The 12,153-nt window shown below is 48.5% G+C and overlaps 1 protein-coding gene across 18 annotated transcripts in view; it reads left to right on the top strand.

Moving 5' to 3' along the window:
* Hira (histone cell cycle regulator) overlaps window positions 1-12,153 on the top strand; it is a 109,044-nt gene that overhangs the window by 84,364 nt on the left and 12,527 nt on the right. For 14 of the 18 annotated variants that reach the window (XR_015632841.1, XR_015632842.1, NM_001135760.1 and 11 more), the window contains 8 exons: window positions 687-791; window positions 2,385-2,533; window positions 4,445-4,606; window positions 4,904-4,962; window positions 5,337-5,442; window positions 6,989-7,111; window positions 7,605-7,768; window positions 9,093-9,181. Coding sequence is in view for 14 of the 18 variants with exons in the window: in NM_001135760.1 (NP_001129232.1) it covers window positions 687-791; window positions 2,385-2,533; window positions 4,445-4,606; window positions 4,904-4,962; window positions 5,337-5,442; window positions 6,989-7,111; window positions 7,605-7,768; window positions 9,093-9,181 (957 nt within the window). In the remaining 4 variants the exon portion in view is untranslated. Of the gene's footprint in view, window positions 1-428; window positions 792-2,384; window positions 2,534-4,444; window positions 4,607-4,903; window positions 4,963-5,336; window positions 5,443-6,988; window positions 7,112-7,604; window positions 7,769-9,092; window positions 9,182-12,153 lie in introns of all 18 variants that reach the window. The other 4 variants (XR_015632844.1, XR_015632843.1, XM_087576716.1 and 1 more) reach the window with 2 other exon arrangements.

The following is a 12,153-nucleotide window of genomic DNA, read 5'->3' as shown; positions in this document are numbered from 1 at the left end:
TGTGTTCTTTCAGACCTGTCTGCCGCTCACAGAAACGTGGAGTAGGCCTGTTAAGACTTTCTGGGAGACAGAAAAGAAGTGCCCATGTACTTCATACAGGGCACCAAAGCTCAAAGACATGACTCCATATACGTCCCGCTGGGACTACTGAAGGAGCATGAGCAGACAGTGCACACATTCAGAAGCACTGCAGTGGAAAGTGCCGCCCTGGCAGACTTAGTGCTCTGACCTGACCCACTCCTGAAGACCTCGCAGCCTGGTGGTGGGAGGGAATGTTGTCTGGGATGTCAGGTGAGAGTCTAGTACCCTCCCTCCCCAGCTCCATTGAGGGAAGGTTAATAGCCCCATTTTTGGTACTGTAGACCCAGCTATCACTGTATTGTTTTGCTTATTTCGTTGCCATGACGTGGGGCCAACATATTCTGTAGGTCACCACAGCAGTCTCTGCTCCATGATGGCGAGATGGCACTCAGAGGAAATAGCTACACCACAACTGGTCCCCTGATGTCAGCCCCCTCATCTGTCAGGTGGGGATCCTTGTAGCATTCCCTTGTGCTTTCTGCCTTCCAGAGCAGGCGGACATGCCTTGGGAACAGGCCCAGCCTCACCTTAGGTCCTTACCTCTGGGTAACTTACTTACCCATGTAGTGTTTAGGTGGAGCTCAGGGTATTTCTGGCTCTTTTAGTCTCCAGCTGCCCTGTCTGCAGAGAAGGAGGCCATGTGTCTGTCTGCACCAGCACTTGCACTGAAGCTGCCAATTCCAGGCCCGCAGAGAGCATTCACCCTCCAGGTGAGGACTGGGACCCCTACCACTTTCTCACATTCCTTTTCCCCTAATATAGTCTCACCTTGGGGACTCCATCTTCTTCTGGAGGGATACTAGCTGACTGGGGTCATGTCTCTTCCTCTCTTTAATTTTACTTTTAAGTCTCAACTGCTAGGGCTGCCCTTACCGTCCAGTCTGGATACCAACTCTTTCAAGACCTGACCTGTGTCCTCTCGCAAGTCTTCCACTCCCCTTGACAGCGTCAGGATGGGTACCCATGGCACATATGTCTGTGTTCTGCCGTAGCCTCGCTGTTCTTAGCTGCCTCTCAAGACCTGGCTTATAATAAGAGATTCTTTCTAATGTTTCTTTTTAGTTTTATTTTCTTTTCATTTTACGAGTATAAATATTTTGCCCATACCTATGTATGTATACCACATGCATGCTTGTTTCCCCGAGGTCAGAAGACGGCATCAGTTCCTCTGGAATTGGAGTTACAGATGGTTGTGAGCTGCCATGTGGGTGCTGGGAGTTGAGTCAGGTCCTCTGCACGGGCAACACATGCTTTAAACCACTGAGCCATCTCTGTAGTCCCAAGAGTAGAGTCTTTTAACCATGAAATTATTCAAACAGTGTTAGACTAAATAATCCTTTATATGCAAATGCCCCTCATTCTTTGGCCCAGCATATGTGTCCATGCCTCTCCCATTATAGGGGCATTTTACTCATCTATTATTTCACTGTACGCCTCCTTAGACAACCTCGTTGGACTCTGTATTTGTGTCATTTTTCCCTGGCCACATGGGGTGGTGTTGCGGTGCTTGAGAACAGGCACCATATCTTCCAGCCGTAGTATGTGTGGGTCATGCTGCACAAGGGTTACGCAGGGACAGCACACACATGATTTGCTCATGTATGTCTGTGCCTGTGCGTGCGTGTGCACGTGCTCATTCTTTGTGTGTGTGTGTGTTGGGTATTTTCAGCAGGCAGTGTCTCAAAACTCTCAAGTTCTATTAGCTCTTCCTCAGGTGTCTTCAGCTCTCAGTACCACGTGGAGCCATCTTGGTTTCTGGTGTCATGGAGAATGTAGCTCCTTGCTTTTAAGCAGCCTCTACTCCAGTTAACCTACTTACACTCATGTAATTGGCCAGCTTTTCTGCCTGGTGTCCATACAGAACCCAGCGTCTACAGATCAGATCTGTAGGTCTGTACAATGCTGAATCCATCTCATGCCAGGCATTGAACTAGACCATGGTAATGTGGGCTATGCAGTGCCACAGTATTACACAGGGAAGCTTGTTAATGTGGAGAGCACCTTGGGTTTTTATAGGCTCCTCTCTTAGCAGACATTGCAGCCTTTGGTGATCCTTCAATCTGAGGCTTATTTCCAAGACCATGGCTGTAGTCTTGGGCAAGTTATACCTCTGTGAGATGACACCCCCCCAGGCCCTGTCACTCTTCTCTGGTGGCTGGTCAGCTAGTCTGCTTCTTTGTTGTCTTTGCCCTGCCTCAGAGCCCAGGTTGTCATACAGTCCCTGAATGTCCCACATCTCCAGGAACTGCCACATGAACAGACCCATTGCTACCTGAAGTCATGTGTTGCTTTCCTCCATCCAGGTGAGCTCTGACCCCTCCATGTACATTGAGGTGGAGAATGAAGTGACCACTGTTGGGGGGATAAGACTGAGTCGCCTGAAGTGCAACCGTGAAGGGAAGGAGTGGGAGACAGTGCTCAGCAGCCGTGTCCTCACTGCTGCCGGCAGCTGGTAAGCCATGGTGGACGGCACCAGCTCAGTTATGGAGTATAACCTGTGAGAGGGGAACAGTTCCTGGGGCCTTTAGAATGTTGATTCACCATCTCAGTCCCTACTCTGTTAGTGTCCTTGCCTTATACTGTTGCAGGTAGGCTTTGAGCTTGGGGTTACCCAGTCTAGCAAGACCCCTGCCTGAGGTCTGCCTGCCTCTCCCTGGCCTGGGCAGGTCCTTTCCCTGGACCCTGGACTTTCATCTACCGTGCTGGGTAGGATGGACTGATGGTGCTGCAAGCCTTAGCCCTGCTGACTAGGGAGGTGGGATTGTGGGTGGGGCTTGTCTTCGTTCAGTGCAATCACCCGGGGCCTTCTTATAGCAGTGCAAGGGTCTCATCCTTCTTGGCTTACTTGAAAAAGATAACCAGCACTTCCTCTTAAGGTACCCAGCAGTCTCTTGTTTACAACTGTCTATTTTCAAAGTATGAACAGAGGAAAACTTTGAACGGGACCCAGTAGCAGGGAAGAAGCTTCTTTGATGATGTGGCTGTGTTCCACCTTACCATGTCTTATGGCCATCCGTGTAGCAGATAGGGCTTTGCAGCAGTGATCTCTCAGAAAACAATTTGGTTAGATCCTTGGTTGCCTGCCTTGAGGTCATGTGTCAATGCCTCTTACCTAACTGGCTTGGTAGATCTTCAGATTCCCTTGGACCCAAGTGAGTTTATAGTATTAGGTCCTGAAAGATCCCACAGTTCTGTTTCTCCTTGAGATTTCCCCCCTGGCACAGATCACTGAGTTTTAAGTCCTCGTTTCCTGTGCATTTGGTGTTGTTGTTGATACCAATTATATGTCTCTGGTCCTAAGGCAAGTGGCATGTTCCAGCAGGAGTCCAAGGATGTCAGCACAGACTTTCCTGTAGCAATATAGCTTCAGGAATGGGAGCCTCTCCTATACAGGCCAACCCTACAAAGGTCCCTGTCCAGTGTTGCAGCCCATGTCACAGCTTCATTACTGGGAACTGGCTAAAGAAAGGCCCAGACCATGAGAGATGATTAGACAGACCACAGTTAAATCAGAGAGCACCTCCCTGAGACTAGGTCCTGTTCAAAGTTTTCCTCTGTTCGTGTTTGAAATAGACATTTAGAAACACAAGTGTCTTCCTTGCACTCTGTCCTTAGAGTGGAAGAGTTGGGAGTGCTCTCCAGCAGGGGAAATTGCCCTGGTGCTTTCCCTGACCCTGGATTTTCATCCAACGTCCTGGGTGAGACGGGCTGATTATACAAAGCAGACTAAGCCCCTGATTCACTAGGGCTCCATATGTCTTGCTAGGGTGTTAGGAACTCATGCTCATGGCCTGGCTGCTGGTTGTAGGCTTCCTTGAGGACCACGTCTCGATCAGGGGTGCTCTTGTGAAGCACTCCTTGCTCGTGGAGTGGCACCTCTCCTGTCCTGGCCCTGACAGCCTGGAGTGCTCAGCTGGTGATCCTGTAGCAGCTGGTGCTAGTGCCCTACTCTCCTCCCAGCCCCCAGCCTGCTCCCTGAAGTCCTGTCTGCACTTTCCTGACTGTTGTAGCCAGGAGCCTGTCACCTGGGCACCCTGGTCTTATCTGATGAGTTAGGCACATGTTTTGGGTGACCATCATGGTGAGTAGCTCTGTGAAGTACCTGCACCCCTTGGTCAGTATCAGTGTGAACAGGACTTTGGGTTACCTGGGGAAAACAGAAGTCCATTTGTAAGTGCTCAAGCAGGCTTTCTGCCTTGTTGTCCCCCTGCCCTGGTGCTTGCATAGTCCTTTCCTTGCCATCCCAGTAACAGCACCTGCTCAGTGCAAATGTATGAGGGAGGCCCCTCAAGGCCCTGGAGGAAAGCAGGCTCTGCATCATTCACCTGGCCCCTGTGACGCCTTCCCTCCTCTTCCCTTGCAGTGATGTGGTATGTGTTGCCTGTGAAAAGAGGATGCTGTCGGTGTTCTCTACCTGTGGTCGCCGTCTCCTTCCCCCCATCCTCCTTCCATCTCCAATTTCTACTTTGCACTGCACGGGCCCCTACGTCATGGCACTCACCGCTGCAGCCACACTGTCTGTCTGGTGAGAGGCAGGCACAGGCTGGGGCCTCCGGGCTATGTAGGGGTTGGGTGGGCCCAAGAGCAGTTAGCATTGTTCCCTGGTAATGAGATGTCCTTTAGTAGAGGGTGGCTACACTCCTGTTTTTCTCAGGGTGGGTATGGGTGTTGGGAGTGGCTTGGTGGATCTGCTGCCTGGATTTTCTTCTGTAGATTTGAGCAAAATAGGGTGGGGAAATAGGCAGGGACCAGGATGTTGGGTAGTGAAGATATTCCCATGCCTTCGAGGTGGGTGTCGATAAGCCGTTCCCTGTCTCCTTAGGGATGTTCACCGACAGGTGGTGGTGGTGAAAGAAGAGTCTCTACACTCCATCTTGTCAGGTAACCCATGGTGGGCAGGGAAAGACAGCCCACTCTCTGTTGCCCTCTCTCCCCGGGGCAGAGCCCCTGGTCTGGTACAGCGTGGTTCCTGGCCCCTTAGCCCAAATAAAGAACCAGGCGTAGGGCTCAGCTTAGAGTGAGCTAGAGCTGTTCCATAGCAGGGAGACAGACTTTCAGGGCGGATGAAAATGCGTAACAGAGATCCTGGTGGTTATCAGAACGGCTTGGCTGAAGCACAAGCAGCACTCTACAGATTACGTATAAGTAGTCCAGAGGCTTAGTACTGGGACTGTGTGAGCCAGGCTTAGATTTCCCCGTTAGTGAACATTCATTCATGGTTACTGACTAGAACTTATTCCCGTGGTGTCCTCCAGGAAGTGATATGACGGTGTCACAGATCTTGCTAACACAGCATGGAATCCCAGTGATGAATTTGTCAGATGGGAAAGCCTACTGTTTTAATCCATCCCTGTCTACATGGTAAGAAGGTCCTGTTCCCTGGGAGTGTTTCTTTACCAGGGTAGGGTGGTCATTCCTGCTTGGCCTTGCTTCTTTTGAACTCTCACCAACCCCTGGTTGTGCACTGCCATCCCTGTAGGGTTTTGTGAATGGGCTTCCTTCCCTTCAAAGTCTGTGGGTAAGGGCACTGGCCTCTATCTTACTTCCTGGAGCCGGTTTTATCAGAACAGTTACTGAAATGTTTGTGGTTCTTGATAGACTGGCTTCCTTAATCACCACCAACATGGTAGCCTTGTCAGTAGTCCATTCTGTGGGCCCAACTGAACCAAAATGGTCTTTCTGACTCACCGAGAAAATCAAGCTGCTGATGGGAGTTCTGTGTTTCCTTTGACCAGTTTGGAATTTGGAGCCACTTCTTGTATTTGTAAAACTTCTGTAGACATTATATTTTTTTAAAAATGTGCGTGGTGTGTGTATGTGTATGTATTTGTATATTTGCATGTGTGTGGGTGGATATGTGTATAGGTATATGTCTGGTGTCTTCCTCTATTGCTCTCTCTTATTACCAAGACAGGGATGATCGCTGGACCTGGAACTCACTGATTTGGCTAGTCTAGCTAGTCCCCTCCCTGCCCCATCCTCTGTGTCTGCTCTTGGCACTGGGATTATGAGCAGGTTGTCATACCTACCTGGCTTTCACATGGGCGCTAGAGATCTAAACGTCAGTCCTCACGCTTATGCAGTGAGCGTCTTATCCATTTGAGTCATCTTCCTGGCCACACTAGAGAGTCTAACCCAGATATATGCATGCAGTGTAGGAGCTGTGTGCCAGCCACTCCTTCAGAACCGAAGCTGCTGCCTCCTCGGTCTGCCACCAGCCATAAGTCTGCCTCCTTGGTCTGCCGCCAGCCGTATTCATATTCAGGACTGAGATTTATTTTTCAGTAAAAAAACCCCAAAAATTTCTGCTCCCTTTTTCTCAATTTGCAAATAATTCTATATTAGTGTGTGATTATGGTGAGGCAGGCATGGAGGTACATGCCTGTAACAATAGCACTTACTCAGGAAGTTGAGACAGAGGATCGCAAGGGTGACCTTTCAGAGACTCAGAAAGGAAACGACATCAGTCTTTTGTTCTGGACACAAAGGCACCCTCTCTCTTATGGAGAAGATGTTCTTAACACTTATGTAGAGGGTCCCGAAATGGTGGGAGAACGGCTGAACCAGGAAAATTGGAGGCCTAGTGTTGGCCAGCAAGTGGAGTATCGTCAGACTACATAGGGCCGTGGGCAACCCCAGCATTATGAGCCAGCCATTCAGAATCTATTTCATACTGGGGTCACTTGGACATTAAGAGCCAAGACGATGTAGCTAAAATGCTGAGTGACACTCCTCTTATTTATCAGACTGTGACTAAAAGGCCTGCCCGTAATGGGCACCTGTCCTGGAGGACAGTAGCTCTCAGTTTCCGCTGCAGTTTCTGCTGCAGTGTGGTAGGCAGGGTTTGCTCTCCTGACCTTTTGTCTTCTGGTTTTCCTGACATCTGCTTCTTTCTTTGCTTTCTCAGGAACCTGGTTTCTGACAAGCAAGATTCACTGGCCCAGTGTGCAGACTTCAGGAACAGCCTGCCATCCCAGGATGCCATGCTGTGTTCAGGACCATTAGCCATAATTCAAGGCCGTACCTCCAAGTACGTGAGCTGAGACTCTTGGCACTGTCAACAGTGCCATACTAGGGCCTGGGTCTGGTCCCTGCTTGTTTCCTGTGTCCTAACCGCTGCTCAGTGTAGAGGGGTTGTCAGTTTTGATCTTCATCAAGTGTGTTTTAGGGACAGCTAGAACCCTGGCCCCATCATTTCAAAGGCCCAGGTGACAGTCAGCGAGGGCCCTAAGGGTCATATAGATAACTCATGTGGCACAGGGTTTGGGAGTGGTTAAGGCTGTCATTTCAGGACCCCAGATGGCAGGTACTGAGCATGGATGCTACCATGCAGCCCGCCTTTTGATGAAGAATACAGAGGTTGATAGTAGATTAATCAACTGGTGGTTGGGAGGCCTTGGACAACTTACTTGCCCTCCACCCTTCCATCTCCTGTCTGGGTACACTGGGGCACACGGGAGCAGTTCCTCCACACCAGTGTAGTATACCCTGTCTTACTGTGCCTGCCTTGCTGGTCTCTGCAGCTCTGGAAGGCAAGCTGCCCGGCTCTTCTCTGTGCCTCACGTGGTGCAGCAGGAGAGCACCCTGGCCTACCTAGAGAGCCAGGTTGCTGCGGCACTCACTCTGCAGTCAAGCCACGAGTATCGCCACTGGCTCCTCCTCTACGCTCGGTACCTCGTGAACGAAGGTGAGGTTGCTCAAAGAGGGGTGTCTGTTGACAATATTTTTCTCTCTTCTCTGAGCCCCTTTCGCTAGAAGATGATGCATGCTCTCCACTGCCTCCCCGGGTCCTCCAGTCCACCCCTACTCCATCAGGTCTCTCAGAGTACCTGTGCTCTTAGTAGCTCCCCCGACAGGGAGGAAGAGGGAAGTTCTGGAAGAGGGCTGTGCAGTGACATCTGGCACCTCTCAGTCCTTGTGGGGAAGTTCTCATTCTGTTTACGAGGCTTTCCTACTACCCCTGAGCCTGGTTCCCAGTGTGTGACAGGACTGGCCCCTCCAACTCTCCGTGACCCACACAGCCCCAGCTTTGCTCCCAGAGCTTCTCCACAGCCTTGCCTGTCCTTTGCTTTGTCCTTTATCACCTTCCCCATTTTGATATGATTTAAGGGAAACAAACCTCAGTATGTAAAAGATAGAAAAGTGCACCACGTGTCTACAAGGTGGCTTGCAGAGCTAGTCTCTCATGCTTCTCTCTGACTCTGTGTAAAGGGGCATGGTAGTAAAGCCCTGTAATCACAGTAGACTTTTCTCGTTTTGCCCTTTGACTCTTTGTGTGGCCTTCCTAAACAGGAGCCTGGGGTATGCAGTCATGTCTTAGATCGAGAACCCTCTTCTTCAGAAATGCTTTGCCCCTTCCTGAGTGTTGAGCGGAACTCTCCCTTATGTACCGCAGAGGCATCATCTGGACTCTTCTCTTCCATGTGTCTATTCATTGTCCCTGGGCAGTACATCGGTGTCCAGTCTTTTCTCCTTGTTTTGTCATCTGTGAGAGGAGGAATGTGTGTTAAACCACAGGAGACACTGCTTACTACTCAGAGTCCTCAGATTCTAGCTTCATCCTTTTCATTTTTTCTAGCCCCCGTGATGTTAGTAGCACCACCCATACTGTGGTACCTGCGTCCCTTGATCTTGCCATATTCAGTTGTCATTCTGTAGTTAGCTTCCTTTTGAAGTTGCCCTGCTACTTCTGATCTTGTCACAACAGCTGCAGTCTTTTCTCTCAAACAGGGTCTGTCAACCCACTCCTTCCACCAGTTTCCCATGGAACTGCATCTTATTTCCATATGCCCAGCAGACAGGGAGGGTGTTGTCTATTGTCTGGAGGCTGATGAATGAGTGAGAAACTACTCTTGGCTCTATAGGCCTCAAATAGAGAGAAATAGACATGTTTTGCCCATAGTAGGCGATAAAATATTTGTTCATTTAGCTTGAATGTGTATACAACTTGGCATTTTCTTGATTTTCAATTCCCTTAATAATGTGCTCCTGTTTTGTTTTTCTTTGAATAGGGTTTGAATACCGCCTCCGGGAAATATGCCAGGACTTGCTGGGTCCAGTTCACTGCTCCACAGGAAGTCAGTGGGAGTCAACAGTAGTGGTAGGTGCTTTTTTCATTCTTGCCATGAGAATTGTATCAAAATCATGAAGGTTTGATGCATGTCTCTGCCTGTCTCAAAGAATACTTTAACTGTTCTTGTCATGAGGCATCCAACTGTCTACCTGACCCGTGGTGTCAGTGGGATACTGGCACGCACAGCTGGCAGGGGTTCAGTAGGCACTAATCACACCTGTGCTGAAGGAAGTGGCTTACCAGCACTCTTGGTGTGGTAGTAAGAGTGAAGGATCATACTAGACATAATAGCACATGCCTTTGATTTCAGTACTTGAGAGGCAGATGCAGGCAGATCTCTGTAAGTTGGAGACCAGCCCGGTCTACATATAAAGTTCCAGGCCAGAGCAGCCATGGTTACAAAGTAAGCTCTACCTCTAAAGAGAAAAGAGAGTCTTGTCCTATCTTGGTGAGGACTAGTAAGGTGGTTCACTTAGGCCATGTTAACAAGCTGCTCTGAGACTGAATTGGTCCAGAGGGGTGGCAAGATTTCAGAGAAAGACATTGTAGATGAAACCCAAGGATGAGGGGAAGCAGCCCTGCAGCCATGGACCAACAGTTTGGTGGAAGTAATGAGGAAAGCAGAAAAGGCATGCTATATACACGAGGTTATTTTGATTGACACACAGGAAGCAGAGGAGAAGGTGGTGTGGGATGATGGGGAGAGACATATACAGAAAGTAGACCTTTAAGGTCTCCTGAGGACTCAGAGTCAGTGGTAAGTTGGATCAGTATGGTGGCCACAGTGGGGCAAGGAGACAGACCCAGTACGTATAGTAGTAGAACCAATGAGACTTAGTAGATAGCTGAGTTATATGGGAGGAAAGGGGATAATGAATTTTTCACTTCACAGTTTTGGGCCTAGCAAAGGTAGATGGGAGTGCTTTTCAGTGAGTTGGAAAAGAAACCAGTTTGCAGAGGATAGGAGGAACTGTTGGATCCAAGAGTTAGCTCACAGGTAGCATCTGCTCTGACCAGGTACATTGCAAGCATGATACAGCTTCAGTGTATAAGGCTGACCTAGTTCTCTTCTTGTAGAGAGGGACAGACTTAGCATGTATAGTATCTGGGTGTTTGAAAATAAAAGATAAAGAGGTTAGATGGATACAGAGCATTGGTGGGATGTTATTCTGTACTGAGTGATCTAAAAGGCCTGACGTCCTGAGAAGAAGAAACCAGAAAAGGAAAGGGACAAAGTCATGTACATGTTTGAAGGAAAAATGTCCAGGCTGAGGAACAAGCAGATGCAAAGGTCCTGAGGTGGGAATACTTAAGTACTTAAGTGTTAAGGAACAGCTATGCCGAGTAGTGATCAAAAGGCAATAGGAAGTGAGATGGCGCGACTTGGAAGGCACCGCAGGCTTTGAAAGCATTCCCATGGTCAGTGGCCAATTCTCTATCCCATTTATTACTTTCATTGCAGTACTTTTAGTTGGGTAATGACGTTCTGGGTTCAGAATCTTCCTTCCCAGAGCCCTGTTGAGAATATTCTTCTTCAGACTTCTAGTGTTGAGGGTTGTTGCTAGAAGATCTGGTATTATGTGATTTCCATGGCTTTGCACATACTTTTGGGATCTGGTCTTAAGGTTTTTTTTTTTTTTTTTTGTAGAAAAGGTTGTATAAAGATAGATTTATTGGTTGGTTTTACCAGCACAGTAGAACGGTAACTAATGAAGTGGCTATTGCGAATGGCGTTTCTCTGTATGTTTGCTATTGATAGGTCTCTGTGTTAATTCTCTAGCCTGTCACCTTGTTGAAAGTGTTTGTCAGGTTTAAGCTTTGGGAGTCTGTAGTCTGTCATGTATAGAGTCATGCCATGTGCAAATAAGGACACTTTGACTGCTTTTATCACTTTATTTCCTCCTTCTGTCTTACTGTTCTGGCTAAGACTTCAAGTACTGTGCGGAGTGGGAATGAAGGTATTGGATGCTCTTGCCTTGTTTTTGATCACTTGGGAATTTAGAGTGTTGGCTCATGTCTGTTGTACATAGCCTTCATTATGTGAAGTAGCTCCTCTGCTTTTGTCAAGCAGCCACACTGGATTTTGTCCGTCTTAGTCTAGGTGATAGGTAGTGTCTGCTGTTTTATGTTTGTCATGTTTGTTGGACCAGCTATGTGTAGTGTCACAGTCTTGGTTATGATGAATGTTCTTGGCATGAGCTTAGATTCATTTTGCAAGTATTTTATTGAGAATTTTTATATTGATGTTTATCGAGATGATCGTCTTTTTTCTTTTTTTTTTTTTTTTAACTTTTTTTATTGGTTCTTTTTGAGTTTCACATCGTTGCATCCCAATCCCACCCTACCTTTGTACTCACCCTCTACCCTTGCAACTTTCCCCACAACAGAGAAAAAAAATTTCGTTGTGGACACATCATGGTGTGTCCCAGTCTACCATTTTGTCTACACTAATTTGCTTTCAGTTGCTCACTGCCATGACTTGTTGGTCCAATGCGAGGCCTATGGCTTCTGCTACTCTTATGAATACTGGAACCTCACTAGGTCTCCTCTCAAATATCCGGTTTTTGGCCTGTGTCGTGGAGGTCCTCTAGTTTTGGATCTTAGGACCAGCCCCTTCATGCACTCCAGCAGTCCACTGATGGGGTAGATGATGGGGTTGGCCAATTCAAAAACCTGGAATTGGGCCTGAGAGGTATCTGAACTGGTCAGCCAGTCGCCTTTCTGCTCTCACACCCTCAGACCAGCTCACCAGCAACCTCTGCAACCAGGGTCAGCTCTGTCATGCTACCCAGTTGAGGTATAGGGCCTGTTCTGAGTGAGGAGGCATAGCCAGTTTTCCTGCCTGCCATAGATGTCAAGGGATGAGGGAGGTGAGGAGGGTGTCTCTCTCATCCACACCACTGCTCAGCTGAAGAGAGGCAGGGCCAGCTCTCCTGGACTTATGCTCTTGGGGCAAGCTCACCAGCAACTCCCACATCCAGGGTCAGCTCTACTGTGTT

The sequence above is a fragment of the Rattus norvegicus genome, chromosome 11, assembly GCF_021556685.1.
Source record: "Rattus norvegicus strain SHRSP/BbbUtx chromosome 11, alternate assembly SHRSP_T2T, whole genome shotgun sequence".
Classification (NCBI taxonomy): domain Eukaryota; kingdom Metazoa; phylum Chordata; class Mammalia; order Rodentia; family Muridae; genus Rattus; species Rattus norvegicus.
The sequence above is the reverse complement of the archived record's forward strand: the minus strand, read 5'-3'. Positions and strand labels throughout refer to the sequence as shown.